The 21,067-nt window shown below is 38.9% G+C and overlaps 1 protein-coding gene across 6 annotated transcripts; it reads right to left on the bottom strand.

The window, feature by feature from the left end:
• Positions 1–6: 6 nt before the first annotated feature.
• Positions 7–20,811, bottom strand: FAM149A (family with sequence similarity 149 member A). 6 transcript variants are annotated; one of them, XM_026054755.1, is made up of 20 exons: positions 20,686–20,811; positions 18,784–18,894; positions 18,292–18,436; positions 17,361–17,490; positions 15,790–15,932; positions 13,423–13,548; positions 12,840–13,016; positions 11,446–11,636; positions 9,924–10,078; positions 9,206–9,309; positions 8,749–8,976; positions 8,311–8,431; positions 8,011–8,139; positions 7,529–7,607; positions 6,567–6,628; positions 4,302–4,404; positions 3,658–3,792; positions 3,304–3,483; positions 1,798–1,970; positions 7–1,034 (listed from the first exon to the last, which is right to left on the bottom strand). In XM_026054755.1, the coding sequence occupies exons 5-19, from the start codon at positions 15,873–15,875 to the stop codon at positions 1,801–1,803; spliced, it is 2,046 nt and encodes a 681-aa protein (XP_025910540.1). In that variant the 5' UTR covers positions 15,876–15,932; positions 17,361–17,490; positions 18,292–18,436; positions 18,784–18,894; positions 20,686–20,811; the 3' UTR covers positions 7–1,034; positions 1,798–1,800. The 6 variants fall into 6 exon arrangements, with proteins under 6 accessions (XP_025910540.1, XP_025910539.1, XP_025910541.1 ...); XM_026054754.1 differs by having other exon boundaries at positions 7–1,970; XM_026054756.1 differs by having other exon boundaries at positions 7–1,970; positions 18,292–18,417.
• Positions 20,812–21,067: the final 256 nt, after the last annotated feature.

The raw sequence follows: 21,067 nt of genomic DNA, 5'->3' as shown, positions 1-21,067 counted from the left end.
GAGCATTTCCCAGCAGGGGCTGATACCCAGGATCGGCTTCATCACCCACCACCGCCACCAGTGATCCATCAGGGAGCGCAGGGAGCACACTGCCATGACTATCAAAAGCTGGATCCTCCTGTGGCTCCCTGCAGGACCTCCATCACCACCTAGCAACTGGCTGCACTGTGCCTTGTCCCCTGGGCCACAGCAGACACCATCTCCCACTGGCTGGGAGGCACCATCCAGGGGACAGCTAGGATGCAGGCTCCTGACAGATTGTTTCACTAAGGAGGGTCAGAACAGAAGTTGCATCAGCAGATAAAAGACAAACAAGCTTATCTGTTCATGCCCTCCTTTTAGCAGTGCCAGGGGGTCAATGCTGGGGTAACACGCACCACCCAAAAGAAGCGTGAGCATAGAGCAGAAGGGCAGAGCAGCTGGAGGACCCCAGCTTGGTCTAGCACTAGTTTCTTCTCCAGTGCTTGCAAAAGCCATGAAGTCTGCTGTGGGGCTTCTTGTTGATTTAGACCTGACCTGAAGGACAAATCTAGCACCTGGGCTGCAACATGCAAAACTACAGCCAGCTGATGACTCTGCGTGAGAAATAGCCCATCTATTCCAAAGGCCAAAATGTCATCTAGTTATAGCTAGGAGCCTTCAAAGTCTTGAGGCATGGCTTGAGGCTTATGGATTAAGGCCATGTTTTTACATGTTTCCACAAGTTAAATGAAGGGGATTATAGTACCAATATAACTAGAGGAACATTCAGGAAAATATGATCTTTAACAATTGTATGTTTTTGTCTATTGTGTGGTTGCCTTATCCTCCTTCAAAATACAAAGTTTCATAGGGCAGAATGTGGGGGAAGGGAAGAAATTACTGAAGTTCTGTGAATGCCTCAGGACACATCTCAATATAACCAAACTCCAAGCTGAGATTATGACACCTTTACTCTATTGAACGAGTGAATGAATTATGTATCTCCTTGACTTGGTGGTACGGTGGGATATAAATACAGCAGTCTTGGTAGAGGCATGCTACTGTTGCATTCTCTACGGAGAAAAAAAAAAAGAAAAAAGAAAAATCAGACCTGCAGGCTTGACAGTTATCCCTGCAAGTTTCTCAAATTCCATTCTGAATGACAAAACATAAAAAAAAAAAAAACAACACATCTATGAGCATCCAACTGAGGCTGTTGCAAAAGTAGTGAACAAAACTGTTTAAAAAATATTTCAGCTACATTACTCAACATACTTGCTGTTTTGCTTCCTGAAGTTGTTCTAGGCTTTTTTGTCATCATTAACATCTTAGCTGCTGAGTGTGTTTTGCATCTGCCTGAGAATCTAATCTAAAGTAGGAACAGTTAAAAATTTTCAGAGGCATTTAGGTCCATCATTGTAATTCCTCTTTAACATCACCTAGCAAGAATCTCTCTATGTTGCCTGCAGGATCTTAAAACGTAAGAGCACATTTGTTCGTTGTTTGGAGCTTTCACTAACACAGTAAAATCTGGTCAACTCCTCACCCCATTATTTCCTTTCCTTTGCATTGTTGCAATTCATCTGAATAGACAAGGCACTAAGATTTGATGGTTAAAGACTTGCACTTTAAAAATGAACATGAAGTTCTCATGCATTAGAAGACTACAGCACTTCAGGACTATCACATCGTCATCTTTGATGAAACAATCAGCAACAACTTTAGTTCCAAAAGATTCCAAGCCTCACTAACTGGACTGCCATCAAAACATGCGATTTAAAAACATTCTGCAACCTAAAGAGTTTTTGGAAAAATAACATATTGAATTTCCTTTCCCTATTATACAGAGTTCAGTCTCCTCTTCAGCTGGATCCAGATGCCGTTATTTGGACGAAGAATCAGCTCTCCTGCCAGACCAAGCTCTCCTTGCTTTTGACAGCAGTCCACCCAAAAGCGCCGCAGGATGAGGGCTAGAAGGGCTTTCTCTTCCATTTGTGCAAAGCGCTGACCTACAGATTACAGGGCAGCAAAAGAGGTGTTATTGTCAGGTTTGCAACTTCAACAACTTCCGCACTTGCATGACCACAGCAATAAGCCTAGAAACACAGCACAGCAAGGACTGTGCATCTGCCTTGAGAACAGAACCAGGTGTGGGACAAAACTGAGGTCATATCAATACCAGTGAAACCAGYGCTTGTCCTTGCATGACACCTCTGGCCTTCCTGGAGAAAACTCCTGTACCACACAGTGCTCAGGCAAAGAGGAGCGGAGAGCCAACCCTGTGGGTCTGCCATTTACCTAATGCAAAAAACACTGCTATCATGAATCTTACATAGACTGGATAGGCAGGGAGGGAAGAGTTCAGAGACCAGAGGGAAGACAGAGAGGACTCACCAGATGGAATGATGAAAGACACAAACCCCACTATTTCATACACAAGAACAACACATGGTACAATTGTAGCAGAATGACAAGGCACTACCTCCTTTGATGAGTGCTAGCACAARAAATTCCCAGCACAGATTAAAAACTTTGAATTACATTTCAGAGAAAGGTGAGGAAGAAGAGAGAGAACACAGAAGTAAGAGAAAGCAAGCCAACTCTCAAAATTCAGGAAATTCACACTGATTGAACTGAAACTAGAAACATACTCTGGAAGTGCTATACCCTCAAAGGGTATAGATCACTGTACACTATTTAAAAAGCTGGATGTCTACAAAGAAATCTGTAAGCTCTCCCATACACTGGGCTCTCCACACACACTGGGAAATACCTATCCACATCACCGTAAATTTGAGCCTTCTCTGGAGCAGGGGAAGATCTAATCCTGGTTAACCATGTATCCCTGAAGTTATTCTAAATTTAACGTCAAAAGAAGATGCGATTTGTATTGCAAAGTTTTGGGAGAAGAAATCTCAACAAACATTTCTCAGACCATTTTCCAGGACAGGCAGGGCATTTCCAGAGCAAAACAAATGCAGGATTTCTGCCTTCTCTTGCTCCACGACGACCTGTCTTGCTGACACCCAGGACCAGAAAGCCAGAAGCAATCCTGTCCTGACACAGCACCCCATTAACATGCTGCTGGGCTGCACAGGCAATGGGAAGGAGACAACAGCGTAACATATGCTGGACTCTGGGAGGAAAGGAACGCCTCGGGAGAAAACAAAACGTGCTTGCAGCTCAAGCACAAAGCTGACACACGAGACAGCACTCAGAATTTTTCAGAGAGGACCATCAAGCACGTCACCACCCAAATCTCCGATACACTCTCTGCTGCTATGGCCACCACACCAAGAGCAGCACTGCTACATTATCTGGGCTTTCTCTTCAACTACTTACCAATGCAGTTCCTGGGACCAGCCGAGAAGGGCACGTAAGCAAACGGGTGCCTTCCCCTACAGTTCTCAGGGAAGAACCGCTCGGGCCTGAATTCCTCAGGCTCAGGGAAGATCTCCGGGTCTCTGTGCAGCGCGTAAGTTATAACAAGAACATTTGTGCCTTTTGGTATCCGATAGCCTTCTGCGGGGGAAAAGAGAAAGGCAGGGGAAAAGAGTCAACACAACAGCAAGGTAAGCAACTTTGATAAACTGCTGTACAGAACAAAAACTGCCATTTCCTTGGGAAACACCTCTGCTGAGAAGGTGCCGGCAGGATTCCAAGTGGCGCAAACAGGCCAAGCAGGATACTACTCACTAATATAGCAATCCTCCCGCAAGGTACGGGCAAACAGCGGAACCGAAGGGAAGAGCCGAAGGGCTTCTTTCACAACACACTCAAGGTACCGAAGCTTCTTCAAATCCTCCATCGTGACAGGACGCTCGCTGGTACCTGTCCAAAAAACAGACAAACAGGGGCAGTAAGACCGACACTTCCCTTTTCCAGTGACGCAAACACACCCCTGAAAAGGCTTCCAACTTACTCAAGCAGCAGCAACAAGACTACACTAAACTCTGGCACTGGAAGTTGGGAATCCTTTTTCTCAGCGAGGACTCTCACAGTGCTGTTAAACTCTTCCTGGGACACCTCACTCCAGCCCCCTTCCAGGACTCTTGTCGAATACCACAAGCACGCAGCAGGAGCTGCTACACCAACAGACATCAGAAGCACGTGCCCCAACCCAAGGACCCAACGCTGGCTGCTACCTTCTCAATACTCACTCACGGACGTCTCCCACAGCTCATCCCAACCACCTCCACCTACTGAAAGCTCCAGGGCAGCTGCACGGCATGTTCCAACCTCCCCCTCGATGTCTAGGCTTACAAAGGACAATGTACCATATCCCCACCCACAAAGGCCAGCATCTCCTCTGCCCCAATAAAGAAAGAATGGAAACGTACCAAACACCTCRTCCAGTTCTCTGTGAACCTTCTTCTGGGCTTCAGGATTATGCCCCAGTAAGTACAGCACCCAGTTCATAGCCGCAGCCGTTGTATCGTGGCCCTAGAGGTCCAGATTCACAAAGATGTTCACTTCAACACTGTTCCCTGTGCGCAGGCAACCTGTGTAAATACGCTCGTGTGCGGCTGTTACGGAAAACCAGACACAGCAGTCCAACAACCAAGAGAAAAAGAAAAGTCAAGACTGCTGAACTCTATCCATCACATCAATTATCAGGGTATGATGGGACCAGTGATTCAGTCAGGTGCCTGAAAACTGACCAAAAGGGGAAAACTGTTGAAACACTTCTGCTGGCCAGCAGACGCCCCTCTTTTCTGTCTCCTGTAAGCTTTCCATTTCAATTAGCAGGATCTTTCCTTTGTTTTTAAGTTTCAGAAGCAGGTGCTTGCTGCTCTGCTCTTCTTTTTATTCAGAAATTGACTGATTGACCCCTATGGCTCTACAGAGGTCAGCAATTCCCGCTTTCATGAAGTGCTGGATGAGCTCTCCACTGAGGTAGTTCCCGTTTCTACCATTACAGAGCCAAATAGGTGTACATTCATCTTTCCATTTATTCTACAACCTAAGATCTGGATTGCCCTCAAATGCCACAGGATGGATAACAAACACAATTTATCATCTCTTTTTTGATAGTTTTGTGAATGTCTCTATTGTACAGGAGGGAAGACCCATGACTGCAAAACTGTTTTGGACACGCCTTTCAAGAAGACTTAACTGTGAATTTTGAACATATACAACATCTCTGACCCAAATTTCTTAAGAAATTTATAGTCTTTAAAATGTATGAAGCAGACCTGAAACTCAAAACTGGTTTCTCAGCCACTATAACACCACTAAAGAATAAACTTAGTGTAGCCAAAGGAGGAAAACACTAAACCAGAAAAGTAATTTTTAAAAGCTTCCATTTACTCAGAAGAATGCAGTGTTTGACAACCATTGACATAAACCAGAAGTCTGATAACAGTATAGATACAAAATATGCATTACAAATACTTTATCTTGGATTACCAGTCCTTGAACATTTGTAAGAGAAGTGAGGAGAACTGGCATTAGTTCCCGACTGGAAGAAACTGATTCTGTTCTTAACTGCAAAATCTGGGCAAATAATTAAGTTTTTCTCCTCCTCTTTTACCTCTTCAACAGTTCTTCTACCACATCTATTCAAGCTGTACCCTCTTTGATGGAAGGAAGAGTGACTGACTGTGCACGCACACAGGATTAACACACTGGGACATGATCTTGGCTGTGACCCCTGGGCACACAATCCCAGCCTCCTCCTTGATCTCCCCCAATTTGGGTCTACACACATGGAAGTATTAAATAATGCTTTCACCAATTAAAGTATTTTTTTTATGTTAAACCTTTGAAGGATCAGGTACAAAGAAACATGATTGATTTGTACAGTAACAAGCAACATTTTATAAGAAATCTCAAGAAGTGGGGACTGTCTTACTGACATGTCAGCATGCAGGTTCAACTGTTTGGGATCTACAAACAAGTTTGGCCTGACAGCAAAATCGTTGCTTCCTGAAACAAAGTTTATCCCAGAAGTTTCACAGTAACTGACAAACAGAACAGCTTAATTAGAAGCAATAAATGAACTCCATCTTAAAAGAATTAAAAGAAGAAGAAAAGGTAGGGACAGACAATATTTACAACAGAGCAACTGCAATAATCAGAGAGACTAAAAACAGAGAAATGTTAAAAAAGGAGTTAAAGAGGAGATGCAGCAAACTCCTATTCAAAAAAAAAGCATTAATTTTATATATGATTGATGTTTGCATAGAGCCAGAACATCTTTAACACTAAGGAAACATGAAAGAGTGGGAACAGGATGTGACAATCTAAACATAACTTATTTGCTTCTTCAGGTGGAATAACACTTCCCAGAGGAAAGAGAGAAAAAGCAGGAATGCCTGAGAAACAAGTAGAGGAGCAGAATCTTGACTTTGCAAAGAGAGCAGAGACCTGAAGCTTGGGGATCTCAACCATTTATTTCATTTTGCTCTAATTTTTATCTAATCTCTGCTTAGACAACTTTCAAAAAAGGCAATACCAGCATTCTGAGGATCATGAGGCTCAGCAGAAACTAACATACTGCGCACGTTCTCTACTACACAAGATGCTAGCTGGTAAATTAAGTACTTTATGCTCCATCAGTGCAGGGATTTTCTGTTTCTTTCTAAACTGAGTTAAGAAGAAACCTGAAATCTCTTCCTCGAGGTTAGAGGATTTCTCTGAAAGGATTTGTAGTAATGCTGTGAGCCTAGAAAACATAAAATGTTGTTTGTTAATTGTGGCAGAAACTGAAAGGCATGGCATGATTATATTTGAGTTACTTCTGTCAGCCTGCTCAGACAAATGGTTGCTAACCTGTTTGTATTCTCCTATCATCTCTTATTTATTACAATCATATAATTATTCAAACTCAAGGAAACGCATACATCCCATAAATGAATAAAGATTATGTACAGGCACTTAAATACCTCAGAAATTAGTTGGTCATCTTTATTTTAATAATGAAACTAAATTAGTCATGCAGGGCCTGCTCTTTTTGTTGTTACTATAAACAGAACTCTGAGTTGCAAACTGATCTTGATATTTTTTATTCAAAAGGATTTTATTTATGTTCAAATCCATAAATTTTCAATTTTATTTTTCCCCCACATTAGAATTTTACTAATTTGGTGAATTTATACGGGGACTAAAATAAAAGAAAATTGCATTTTGTGTCACAAAACCAGAAAAGTCATGGAACAGTTCACAAACAGGTAATTGTGTTGCCACTGTAAAAGCAGCAAAATATCCATCTTGTACATCACATAGCCTTGCCATAATTGTAAGAATGATGAATTCTTAATTAATGAAAAATAGAAAGAGGAGGAAACTCCTCCTTTTCCTTCCAACAGTCTTCTTTTCCTTCCAATAACCTTTCTTCATAACAACTACAAGATGCCTTGCATGGCTCCTAGTAGTCAATAGTTTGGCTTATTTCAGACCATGAAGGGAGAAGAAATTTCAAAACCAAAAGTAAAAACATCCTGCCAAGCACACCCATTCTTGTACACAGAGATGGCTCTCCCTGAGCTCATTATTTCTTGACTGTAGCATGGGTTAGTAAGTTTTGTTGACTTTATGCCTTCCAAGTAATTCTGATTTTGCCTACCTGTTAAAAATCCTTGATCCGTCCACATGCGGTTAGCAAAATCCATGAGAGTCAGTAATCTTTTCTGAGGTGTGTCTGTCTGTAAAAAGAAAAGAAGTACTATTTGTTAGTATGGTACTCTAATCTACTAAAATGGTTTTACTACAATTTTTATCATAGTCCAGCAGAGGGATCCCTAACAAACTGCAAAGCTCCATGCAATACTAAAAACTGTATACTTCTATGCATTGGTTGCCTCAAATGAACCGTTTGATGCATTAAGGTTGAAGAAATCTCTTCTTCATACACTAGTCTTGCTTTTCAAGACTCCACATCCCCCCAAAGCCTTTTAACCTCCTGTTCTCTAAAGGGATTAGGAATCCTATAAACCAGAAATCAGGAGAGACCCAGTAAAAAGTGCTGCAAGACCTTTTACAGACCAAAAATGGGCAAGAATAGAAGCTTCTTCACTTTTCCATGTCTCTGCTTACAGTGTAACATACCCTGAATATATGTGTTGTGTTGGGCCTTGAAATTTGATCGATAATAACAGTTCGTTCTCTGAGTGGCCGTTGCTCTGTACTGCCAGGAACTGCACTTGAAACTCTGCTATAAGCATAACGTCCTTGATGCTAAAAGAATTAAAAAGAGCATTGAGAGAATGCAGCTACTGAATCAGTTAAAATAAGAACTTTTCAATTGACATACAAAGAAGAGAACACGAAGAGAACACAAAGAGAACACGGGGACAGGCACAATATAGCTTGAAGTTCTTCGCTAGTATGAAAATGAACATAACTTACAGAGCTCTGTTGCAACTGAGGTACTGAAAGATATTGTTCAACAGTATCCGAGTTTATTGGTGGTAACTTKTTCCAAGTTGTATGTGCATGAGCAGAAGATAAACGATCCAAGCTGGCCATACTACAAAATTTTAAGGGATCCTCTTTCAGGAAAATTCATATTAAAAGACTTCATAGCYGAAATAATGAGAAACACCTAAACAGTACATTTCTTAATAGAGCTCAGCTACAGAAAGTAACAGCATTTAATGAAGCAACAAAAAAATAACATAAATGCCAGTCCTTAAAGAACACCTTTCTGGTTGCTGTATTTTTCTGTCTGAATTCTATAATCAGTAACAAATCCTGCATTAGTTCTCAAGTATTTTGCAAAATCCTTCACTGGTGTAAGTTCAGTAAAGTTCTGAGGAAAGCAAAAAGTAAAATGAAAAAACTCACAATTTAGTCCCCCTAAGGATTTCATCATTGTACATATTAGGAGCTTCTGAGGAGGGTTGGTCAGAAGTGAGAGAAGGTAACCTACAATGGCTTGGTAGCTTCCTAGAAGATGCCAGCAGTACCCGAGATGATGAGAGAACACTGTTATCAGCAATTCTCCCCAGTTTAGTGTGCACTGAGTTTGTCACATTGGAGCCAATGCTATGTAGTTTGTCTTCTTGCTCATTCCTAGGGGAAAAAGAAGGAGAAAGGTATAGGGAGACAGAGAGGGGAAAAAAAAAGTAAAAGGATTTCTTAACATAGTATTATTGCAACTTCTACAAATCTAAACATTCAGTCAGATCAATGATGTGTGCAAAGGAGATGTCCGCATTCCTATAAACTTTTTAAAATTGCAAAACATCTTTACATAATATAAATTATGCTGCATTTTTGAAAATTCCAGACCAACATTTACCGTATTTTTTCTACTGTGGTCACATGCCTCTGTTGGAGCGGTTTTGCTTGAATTATCATAACACCATTCAAATCACTACAAAAATTGCTGGAGAAACGGTGAACCTAGTGAAAGCAAAAAATATGCTTTAACCTTTCAGTTTCAAGGCTTCTTTTTGAAGGAAGACCTCAAAAACATGTAGTTAGAAGATATTTGTACTTGTTTATTTAAAAAAAGTTTCAGTTAAGATGGTTCAGCAGACTTGTAAGTAGTAAATGGGGAAAATATATTGTCTTGCTTATTTTAAAAGATTCTTACAAACAAAATACAGTGAAATGTGTTACTGAACTGGAATGCAATTTGCAATATAAGTTTCAGTTGGAAACTTGGGGGAATCGAATTCCAGTTTCTTTTTTACTCAGCAGAGTCCAACCCATGGGAACAGAACCTGGAGCACAATAAAAGTAGAATTGTTTTCTAAGGAGGGAATAGAATCTAACAATCTAGTTTTTCTGCAAACTGATCTCAATGCTAAATTAAGCTTTTAGGAACCACTAAATGAAAACAAGCGATAGTAAGCACTAAATGCACACTGAATGAATTTTTTTTTCCTTTAAATGAGACGACTTATTTTAAGTATATATAATCAGTTTTTAAAAAGGCCTTTTCTAGCTTCAATCAGGACTCTATTCAAGGTTAACATAAAAGAGACTGCTGCTTGGTAGAAAGTCATTTTTACCTGTGATGGAACAAAATGGGGACCATAAGATACGCTTCGTGCTTCAGAGCTTCTGGAAAGAGGCACACTCCCAGCATCTGCTGTAACATGAACGACTGGCAAATATGACAGTTTAGCTGTAATAGTTTTCAGTTTTTCCACCTGTTTGTCACTCTCTGCAAAAAAACAAAACAATACAGGGAGTAAGAGGCATTTTTATACTTTTAGCAGTCAGTATTTATTGAAATGCAAACAATATTAAACATCACAGTAAATACTTCTGCATAGTTTTAAGTTTCCATGATATTTAAAAATCTATCATAAATGATGTCTTTCTAAAAGCATTTCCCATTTGTTTACATTTGCTCTGACAATGACAAAAAAGATGGTCTATACAGATGGAGTGTTTTCTCTCTTTTTGGGGGGGAGGGGGTTAAGAAAATACTACTAAGACTCTTGCAATGTTATTAACAAATTTCCCAGAGAGAGAATTACGTTTTTTTTTTTAAGCTAAACAAACACATGAAAAGAAAGAACAAAAAGTCCGTTGAGCTTATCCTCGTCTGACAGCAGCTCCCTATTGTTTCATCATGGATATATACCATCATCTTATTTCTATTATAATCCCAARTTCTTTTACTCTCCTAGTCCAAATACTTTGCTTAGCTGTCTATTTGCATAAGTTGATGCCATTCATAAAAAGAAAAGATGACATATATCAGAAAACTGCTAAGTTATCCTCCTTAAACCATAATATTTAGCTAAACAATCCACCTGTGATGTGAAAAGCCCTTTTACATTTCAGACGTTAAGTTCTGCAAGCTTTCCCCAAAATTTTACTGTTTCTCACTTAGTTTTAAACTTACATTTGAGGCTGAGTATTCCAGTAGTTTCTAATGCCCCCCCACCCCTCAGGTGATTTTCTGTTACCGTCCTTTTAAAATACATTGAAAGAAGTGAAATTTCCCTTAGCCTCCAAGTACAACACATGCACACCAAAGAACAGAATTTCACTGCTAGCTAATTTTTCTAGGGTTTGCTTTCTTTACTAGAGTCTGTTAAAACATCAAAAAAAGTTATATGCACTGCCATTTCTTAATCCCACGTCAAGCTCACGAACCCTTGCAGTGTCAGCAAGGCTGTCTATCTTTTGTTAGTGCTTTGACTACCTAAGGGTTCTTTTTATTAACAAAGCTCAAGCAATAAAACTAGACGACTTTGGTTCCTAGTTCTCAGATTCAGAGCATGTTGTCTGTGATTCCCTGCTAGCAGCACYGATTTGCATCCTGAACTAGTGCTTTCTTGCAGTGGAGCTCTTTTGGTCAATGTTTTCTTCTTTCTACCTCTAAACCACTCCCCCCAAAATCAGTAAGACTCTTATTTAAGCTAGGGGTGATGGGTATCTCTGACAAGGCATTACATATCTTATAATGCGGTACTACAAACATGGATTTCTTAAAATATACAGGTTTCCCAAACTTTAAGAAAAATTTACTTTTCCAAGTTAGATTTGATTACTACCATTTCTAAAAATATAAAATACCTGTGATATTAATTTCCCTTTTTTTTTTAATCAGCTCCTCCAATGTTTCAATTATATTGCTCCAGATATGATCAAATACTTCAGAAGCTACAGCATCTTTGACACAGGCATTCGGAGACACAGGGGGAATGCYACGTTTACTCTTCTTCTCAGCAAGATGCTTTTTCTTTTGTTCCAAACTCTCATCATCACTAATAAATGAAGCAAATTCAAATGTATTACCACCTTTTTTGACAGTTTTTTTTCCCTTCTAATACACTGAGCAATTATAAATACACATACAGAAGAAAAAAAAAGTCAAACGTAGGTTAAAAAAATCAAATTCAGATGTACTGAGTACCTATGGGACTAGAACCTAACAAATACCTATCTTGATATGTTTTTCTTGCTTGCAAGCAAAAAAAAAAAAAAAAAAANAAGTCAGGGTTTTATAACAGAGATTTGCAACTCGAGAAAAAACAGCTTTATACATGGCACTTCATCATTTGAGGCTAAATTCTACATTTTTTTTACCATAACATAAGGGAAGTAATGTTCCATGCATTTGAAAGAAGGACTGTCACATAGAACATTTTTTTACATCAGGTCCTGTCTATCTGGAAACATCTGCAACACTCATGCACCACTGATCAAAGAGAACTAACTCTGAAAGACTTCTGCAGCCTGACAAGAATAGCAGAGCCTATAAACTTATGCTCAACTCCTTCCTTTCCACTAATGTGCGGACACTTTTTTTTTTTTTTTTCTTTCCCACCTGGATAGGCCCAGGCTCTCGAGAAGAACATTTTAACCTGTATTTACTTTTTCATTAATGTCATCATATTTTCCTTCTTGAGATTGCAAGGATGATCTCAAATTCACAATGGTTTCTACCATCTCCCTTTCTCTCCTCTGTTGTCCTCAAACTGGACTACAAACTTCTCAATTATAGCTGAGACATGATCACATGGTCTAATCCACAAAATGATTCGGTTACTTTCATAACAAGCCTTATAATGCCTAATGTTCTAGTTAGGGAGAATGAGACATCTCAGAATATAATCCTGAAAAGGAAACAAGAAACAAGCTTGGGAACAAGCAAGGGGAAAAGGGAGTCCTGAGTTCCGCTGCCAGTTTCAGAATCAAGCATGCATTTTATTGAATTTCCATGTACAAAAAAAACTTATAACAGCCTGCAGCTTAGTGGTGTAGACACATTCCTTTGACAGAGGAGATGTGAGTTTTGAACCACTAGAAAGACAATATAGGTAATTTTCCACACGACCAGTGAGTGCTCTAGGCACCATGCTACTGAATACAGGGATAGAGGGAACTATATTTTACATCAGAGAACCCTGACCAGGCCCAATAATAATTCATGATATTCTTCAAAAATACATATATCTGTTAGTTACAGCTCCTTGTTGTCAAAAGCAAGATACTCTTCTATTTTTCCATCCACATCATAGATTTCTTCTTGCAGGAATGAATACGTGGAAGGGTCAGAGGCAGAAATCCTAGTGGAATTGGAATCTACTGATTTATGAACTGGAGATGCTGCTGGGACCAATTTAGAGCCTGAAATGCAGAGCCTGGGGRAAAAAAAAAAAAAAAGGAGAATTAAATATTCAAAGAAAGAAGCAACCACATATTTAATTATGTTGAAATGTTTTAATAAAAGTAACACTTTTACAAATCTCTGAAGAGGGAAGACAGAACGAAGTGATTTTTTTTGCTAATCACCTTTTAATTTTAGTAAGCAAAGACCATGCAAGTGAAATACTATCCTACATAGTGCTCAGAAATTCAAAACAATCAAGAAACTTGTTTTAAATACTGAAAAATCTTACTTTATCACCTCTATACAGACAGCATGTCTTACACAGATGATAGCAAACTGCTGATACTTCTGCAACTCAATTATACTCTGAATATAAAAAAAACMCTAAAACTGTAGTCATATCAAAAGAGAAAACCTACAAAAAATTGTTAACCTACTCTTTTATGTCAGTAGCATATTCATGGAGGCCAGGTAAAACCTTAGAGTCCACAGAGCTATCACTTCTGCTCTGAAAATGCTGAAAGCCTTCATCCTTCGGTAATAGGAGCTGCTTTCCTAGAACCCTGAAAAAAAGGGGGGGGTGGAGATTTTAAATGAAAATCTACTCCACATACTAATATGAAAAATACAAACACCTGTAAACAGCTGGTAATGTGAAAGCACACCTTACACTTGCTTTGAATAAGCAGCGTATGGCAATGCCAGGTCCTTGTGCAATTCGTTACACTAACTAGTATTTAAGCAATCATTTAAGCAATTAAAGTTAAGCTGATTTATGCAAGAGGAAATTCTAGCTTATCATTTTTAATAGTAAATAAGGTCAAACATTTTAGCTTGTTATAAGGTGGATGAAGTAGGCAAAACTTCCTTTCAAAAGTCTGCAAGAAATTTTTAAAAACAGATGCAGTACACAAATAACATTTGTTATGACTTTGGTCGCTCATCCAGCTCTAGTGAACAATTCCATCAGTGTGAGCAGAAGTCATAATCCAAAATGTTTATATAAAGTTAGAATTAATGTACACTGATACTAGAAAATGCAAACACCAGCATACATAATGCACAGAGGCAGGGAGAGGAAAGAAAAGAGCAACTGCATTTAAATGTAGACACTATTACTCCGTAAAATGATTTCTGATGACAGTTTATGTAATTAATAACCATTGCTTCCTCAACTGTTTTTCATCAGAATTCACAAAGGATTCTCAGAAGAATTTGCCAGTCCCAGCTGTATCTCAGGCAACAATTCTCAGACTCTAAAATACCTGAACACATTTTGTTGAGAGACCTTTCACAGAACACTACTGTGTGCCGCATGAAGCTCTAAGCAATAACCATTTTTTTACTTTTGCTTTTATAAACCAAGAAAAAAGGTCTTGTCTTTACACAGCTCTGATCTTTCTCTTATTGATGACAGATTTCCAGCATATTTACTTCCCCATACTGAGCTAAGTATTCAGAAACTGTCATAGCTACTTCACCAAATAAAGGACAGGACAACAAGTGAGCTCTTTGCTCATACCAGTGAAGCATGACCATCAGAAATAACCACCACTGGAGTCTCAGAAGTTATTCTTTTAAGTAACTACTCAACACAAATAGCATTTTAAGGCTTAATCTTTCTTTAGTAATGAAAAAAACTATTTTGTACCATATGCCTTAGTATGAAGTGATGCAGAGCTCCCCGATTTCTTTGGCTTGCTTTCAACCTTCCAGCATCAGATTTGAATCAAAAAAATCAAAAGTACAGGACATCACTTAAAAAAATTATTTTCAGTGAAAACATTTCTAAAAATATAGTGAATGATGTAATATTTTGAATGATGTAATATTTTGAATGTATTACACAGCACAAAAACCTGTCTGTTTTCTGCATGTTCTGCTGATTTTTACACTACCTAAAAAAAGTTAAAACATTTGGCTTATTGCTAGTGAAAATTACCTCACGTTTACAAATCTCTTCTGTTTCTGACAAAGTGTGACAAGTTTTGTTAGCTGATTTCAGTTTAATTTGCAGAGGACTGTTACTAGTAAATATATCTAAAACACAATAAAAACATTCTGCAGTTATTGACAGCACTCTTTTTAAGTGTTAACAAATTATTGACTAGAAGATTACTTAGACACATGCAGAGCTAGGCTTAAAACAGCCTGGGGCCACCACATCTCACTAAGAATGACAGGCCATCATTTATGAAGGTGCGAGCACTACAACGCAGCGCAACACTGATGTCTTTCCTCTGTGTTACAAGCAGCAGCCTTCAGGTGCTGCGATGCTTTGCACGTCTATGTAAAACAGTTCTCATTAATCATGTGTTAATCCTCAGATCTACTGGGCTACTTATTACTTCGCTAATATCAGACAGTGCTAATACTGATTTACATAACCTAGGAAGATATTATGACTGTGCAATAGATTAGAAGCATGTGCTCACCTTTGTTTTGCATTTCTTTTTAGAAGAATCAATAGAAGAAAGGAATAGTGAATTTCCTGAGATTTCATAGTATGCCTTCACCTACCCTAAAATCAAGTGTTTCTTTGTAAGATGCCTCATTTAATTAAAAAAAGTCATTATGAAAACAGGTGGTTTTTATTTTCCCATAACATCCTAGTAATCATTGCATTAATCAAAGTAAATATCATTAGCACTATAACAATGGCACAGCTCAGTCTCAGAGATCCAGATTCAAATGTAAAGTCTTACTGATACAATACATTAAGAGCAATTCAAATTAAGATACCAATCAAATTCACATTATAGTGATAACTAGTTAAAACCAGTATTAGCAAGAAATTTCCTTACCTTAGATGAAGAGATCGTTCAACCCAGTCTGCACATTCTGCTTGCAGGCTCTGAGTTTGAGAGGACACTTTTCCTTCAAACAGCATTTCATCAATGTCCCAAAATAACTGATGCACTCTCTGTGTGTTAGCCTTATCAAATTCCTGCATATTATAAAATTAATAGTTGTTAGCAAATATCTATTTATATTTATAGTCAAAAATCATATTTAAAGAGCAGGGTAACTGTAGACAAATTTGGCTGAACATCTCAGGATGGATCTTCAGACCACATACTTTGGACACACAATTTATATGCTGCACCACAAAAAGAAACAGGTAGCTGGCCTGAGCAGGGTGATTTAGCGAAAAAGAACTACATTTCCTATGAAGTCAACAGATAACAGACAGCTGCCTAAGATTAGCCAACTGAAAACACCAGTTATAAAGTGTCTGGACTCTTGGCTCCCTCCCTACTCCAAACCCGAGTCACACACGCGTACTATACCTCTGAGACTGAAAGCCCCAAAGCCTCCTGCTTCTGTGAGCAGCATTTTTCCTTTCTGATTAAAATAACTAAGATGGCAACGAGGAGACACCTTCCTTCTCCATGACATACCCTGGTGGCTAGGAAACATCCCTCAGTCTGAGAAATGGCCTTCCACACCTTTCATGGAAGCTATAACTCAGTGCAACCAGAAATGGCTGAGACCACGGGCACAGGCACTCAGCTGAGGGATCCCAGGTTTGATGACTGTCTAAATGTTACATTGACCACTTCACTGCACAGAAAAAAAGTGATAATAATCAGGGACCAAACCATATCTGTTCACTTCCAGCTGAGTGCTCCAACCATTCCAGGCCACAGAGTGGACCACACCAAACAGGAATGGCAAAGTAACTCTCACCCAGGCTGTGATACAATCTAGGGTCAGGCATTCTCCTGGATGGTGACAGACTGGGTCAGTACCTTACAGATTAGGCCACTACACTAAAGGTGTAACTACCACAACCACTACCACTGGCTTTGTTTAAATGGAAGTGACAGTGGCGGGTGTGCTTTTTGATTTATTCAATGCTGCCAGCATGCGCTAAGCATGCCTGAGAGATCAGACACCTTAATGGACTTAAAATACATCTCCATCATCTATGAAACAGAACTGAGCTTAAGCAAGAGCTAAATACTTACTTATTAAGACTGGGACATTTATATGCATACTCACGAACATACTGCATGATTCAAAATGTTCAGAATAGTTCAATTGAGATGTTTCCTGCATTATGCAGCATTTGAAAACAGGTATTTTATCACTTACTTGAACTCAGAAACCTAAATTCTATCTTCTTTTGTAAAACAGGCTTGTTTTCTCCAAATTTCATTGTTTCATACTGTGTTTTTTATTACACATCAGCTGCACTGATATCAACTTGCACACAAAACTATTTTTTCATTACTAAATATACTTAATCATCAGGCTATCACGGATGGAAATGATCAACTCTTCTGAACACGTGTTCCACATCCATTTTCTGCAAAAATTAACCTTTTCTACAATATTTAGATAATGTATTGTAACAGCTTCTGTGACGTACATCATCCCTCCAAGAGTAAAGTGAACTTCTTTCTGTAGACAAACCAGTAGTATAGCTGTTTATTCCAGACCAAGAATTTTTCAAGTCTGTAGGTGTTGTATGACCACTAGAAAGTGATGAAACTGTTTCACTGTGGAAAGAAAACAAATTAAAATGAAGAATACAATGATTTTCTATACAAATGTTTTAAAAATAATGCAAGTGATCATATAAATGGATAGTGATGCATCCTCCTGCTGGACACATGATTTTCAGGACATACTATTAGAGTCAACGTGAAGAATTACAAGTATATGTCTGTAAGCAGAGGGCAATGTGTATACGCTCTTATGTGTACCATTTACTGCCTTAAAGACAACTCTTTCCACAGTATTACAATTTTGTATGTATACCATTTTAATTTTAAGAGCACTCCAGAACTATACTTAAGTATTTATTTTGCCTGCGTACAGACAAATATAAATACACACACACACCCCTATTTGCACATGTATCTACTTTTTCAACTCTAACAATTATTTTATGTTCTCCAGCACATCTAATGAGCACACCAAAAACTACACATTACTGATAACATAAGCCTTCTTTAACATTATTAGAAGCTACCACAAGAAATTATTTAAAGCTGAGCATAAAATCTCTACGAATGTGTCAATTCCATCCAGCTGTATAACTGTACACATAATATTTTTTAGGCCATTAGACTTGGTTTGCTTTAAACCTTGAATTATGAGATTCCAGCTTCTCAGAAAGCTCTAACTGGTCCTCTGCCAGCTACTACCAACACTGGGATACAGTGAAAGCAAGGGCAGTCAGACCTGCAGGCCAGCCAAACCCTACCCAGTGTTTATTGGAATGAAACTTCTGGAAAATTAGTTGGCCTGCAAAGCTGGCTACCATTATCTGCCTTTAACCATGAAGTCTGACTTACCTTCCAGGATATGCTCTAAAAATATGCAAATCCACAACACAAACAGGGAACAAAGTTGAAAGCCTCTAAACAACGGTTCAGGTCAATTTATATGCCACGTTGCATGGAATCTGCATATTTCTATACCTAGGCAGGAATTACTCAGCTAGTGGAAGCAGAAGGAAAAACCACAGAAATGTATTCTAATTAACAAATACCATACAAAAGTAGTAAACAAATTAGAGAAAGCAAAGATAACAGACAAATATTTTCTTAGCCCTATAATAATAAATTAAGCTGACTAATATGTAAAAGGCTGAACATCACGATCTCAGCTGATTAAACTTCTGCTTTACCTGCAAATTAAACTTATTTGAAAAGTAAAATTCCTGACCTAATAATTGTCATCCATAAAAACGACTAAAAGCATGACCAGTGAAAATGAATACCCATACTGAAACAATTAAGCCCAGAGTCCATTAATGAAGTACTATTTCAGAAGTTAATGCATACCAAGTATAATCGTCAATGGCTTCCTGCACATTTTTCTCAAAAAGCGTTGGAAGAGACTCTCTGCTTTTTTCTGAAAGACATTTATTTGTAGGACCTTTGGACAGCCCCTTCCTGTAAACATAAAAACACATCACTCTATAATATTAAATAAGCTTAAGTCCCCCAGTGGAAGCATCTCTGTCGAATTTTTCAATCCTGTCCATGAACACAAACATTTGCTTGAAACAAACTACCTTGTTTTAAAATGTTTTTTATTTTTCACTATTTACATGAACACTTTTTCAGTAAAACGTATATGTAATTTGAGATTTATTTTATTTCACAAGCATTCTGCTTCAATTTTGCACTTCAAAATTTGCCTGAAGCTAACACAAATGCAGCAGTGCTTAACTATTCCAGGAACAGTTCAAAGGCACAAAATAATGATTGTTCATACAGTAGTTATTAACTATGTGTTTCTGTTCAATCATTAACCTAGAGTCAATTTTCTCAGATATACCTCTGCATAAAAACAAGTTACAGATATGCTGCCAAGCAAATGATTACTAAAATTATTACTTTACTAAAACTACAAATGCTCAACTTGGCTGTTTTGGTTAAGTCAACTGTGATGTTAGTCCAACATCAAGAACAAGGACATAGTCTCAATACATTTACAGGCTGCAAGACTTTTTTTTTTTTTTTTTAAACAGAAATTGCTTATAATCATGCATTTCTACAATCCTGTTAAGTTCCATCATTACCATGCTAAACCCTCCTCTTCAAAGCATATACAGATATGTCAGAGTTCCTCAGAAAAACTTTTAAGACAATGGATTCCTTTCTCTGTAGAAGTTATTTTCATCCCACAAAATCCTCAGATCATAACTGTGAATAGCAGCATGGCTGCATCAAAGTACACTTGCAAATGAGTAACTATAAGGAATCAGCTTATAGTTTTTGAGTTCTGTTGATGTCTTCCACCAAGAACCGTGTGTTGGCCCTGCAACAGTCATGACTGCTCCACCTCCTTCCTATCCTTTCTTACATTTGTCCTGCCTTTCGACAGATTACAAGGATATATCTGTCAAAATTTAACTCCCCACTCAATCTAACCACAACACATATCCTACTCCTATGCCTTGGCTAACAAGCAACCATAAAGCTACCACAGGATAAACTTCTTATCAGGGAGGTGCACTTGCAGGGACCTGACTTGCAAATTCTTGGAGGCTGGGACAACAGTACAGGAAAGCATGTCTATATGCTCACTCTAATCTCATTCCTTGGTCCCTAGGCACCTGCTTTTGTCTACTGTCAGAAAAAAAGATACCATATAAGTGACTTTGGCATGGGGCAGTCCCACGAAAACTTCATGCTGCTGTGACAGCAAGCTCTGTCTCCCAGGCAGTAGCGCTCAGCTCACTTCCACCCATCATTCTGCACGGGCAGCTAGTTCCCTTCTCTGCCACTTCATCTGCCATGTTACTGCCCAGTCGGTCTTATGGGGTCTTTCTGATTTTTGTCATACCTGATCCTTGTTCCTAGTATCTTTCCACTGCTTCATATCATCACCAAGCCTTCTCACTTTACCTCTCGCCTCTTTACCTCGGCAACTAGGGATATCTTAAACAACCCAGGGCCCAACACAGGCCCCTGTGCAACAGAGCTGGAACAGAAAACATTGTTTCTTTCCTGTCATAGTGATTTGCCCCTGCAGAAACCTTTGCTCTTGTACCCTGGCTGCTGAGTTCCCCCAGAAAGCTTCAGCAGGAGACTCTGGTGAAAGCCTTTGGCAAGCCAAGCAGACTAGACTGATCGGACCTCCTGTACCTATAAGCTTCCTTACCCCTCAAAGAACCACAAGTAGTTTGTTGGGGCTTTAAAAGAAACCTACATATATGAAATCACCCCCCTCCGCACCTCCATGAAATATCACCAATAAAACTTCAGACTTTCTCTGTGAAACACAGCATATGTGTAACATTTAATGGCATCATATATGGTGTGTTATGTAGCAAGAAAAGGGTTTCTGCCCCATCATTTCACTGCATGTAGCAGTATTTCTCATTCTGACTCGTTGGACCACATCACATCAGAAGGTGACCCAGGACCTGACTGCAATGAAACAAAATGAAAGAAAAAAAAAAAAAGAGAGAGGAAAGGCACGCACACACGATGTGCACAGCCCATTCCCGCAGCGCTGGCAGGCACTTCCAGCAGCCAGCTCCTGACTGCTCTCAAGCCTTAACCAAAGCCTCCGCAATTGCAGGCATAAAATCACGACAGTACAAAGCCACCCGCT

The sequence above is a fragment of the Apteryx rowi genome, unplaced genomic scaffold (assembly GCF_003343035.1).
Source record: "Apteryx rowi isolate R43461 unplaced genomic scaffold, aptRow1 scaffold_969, whole genome shotgun sequence".
Classification (NCBI taxonomy): Eukaryota; Metazoa; Chordata; class Aves; order Apterygiformes; family Apterygidae; genus Apteryx; species Apteryx rowi.
Note: the sequence above shows the minus strand (reverse complement) of the source record. Positions and strands in the feature narration are given on the sequence as shown.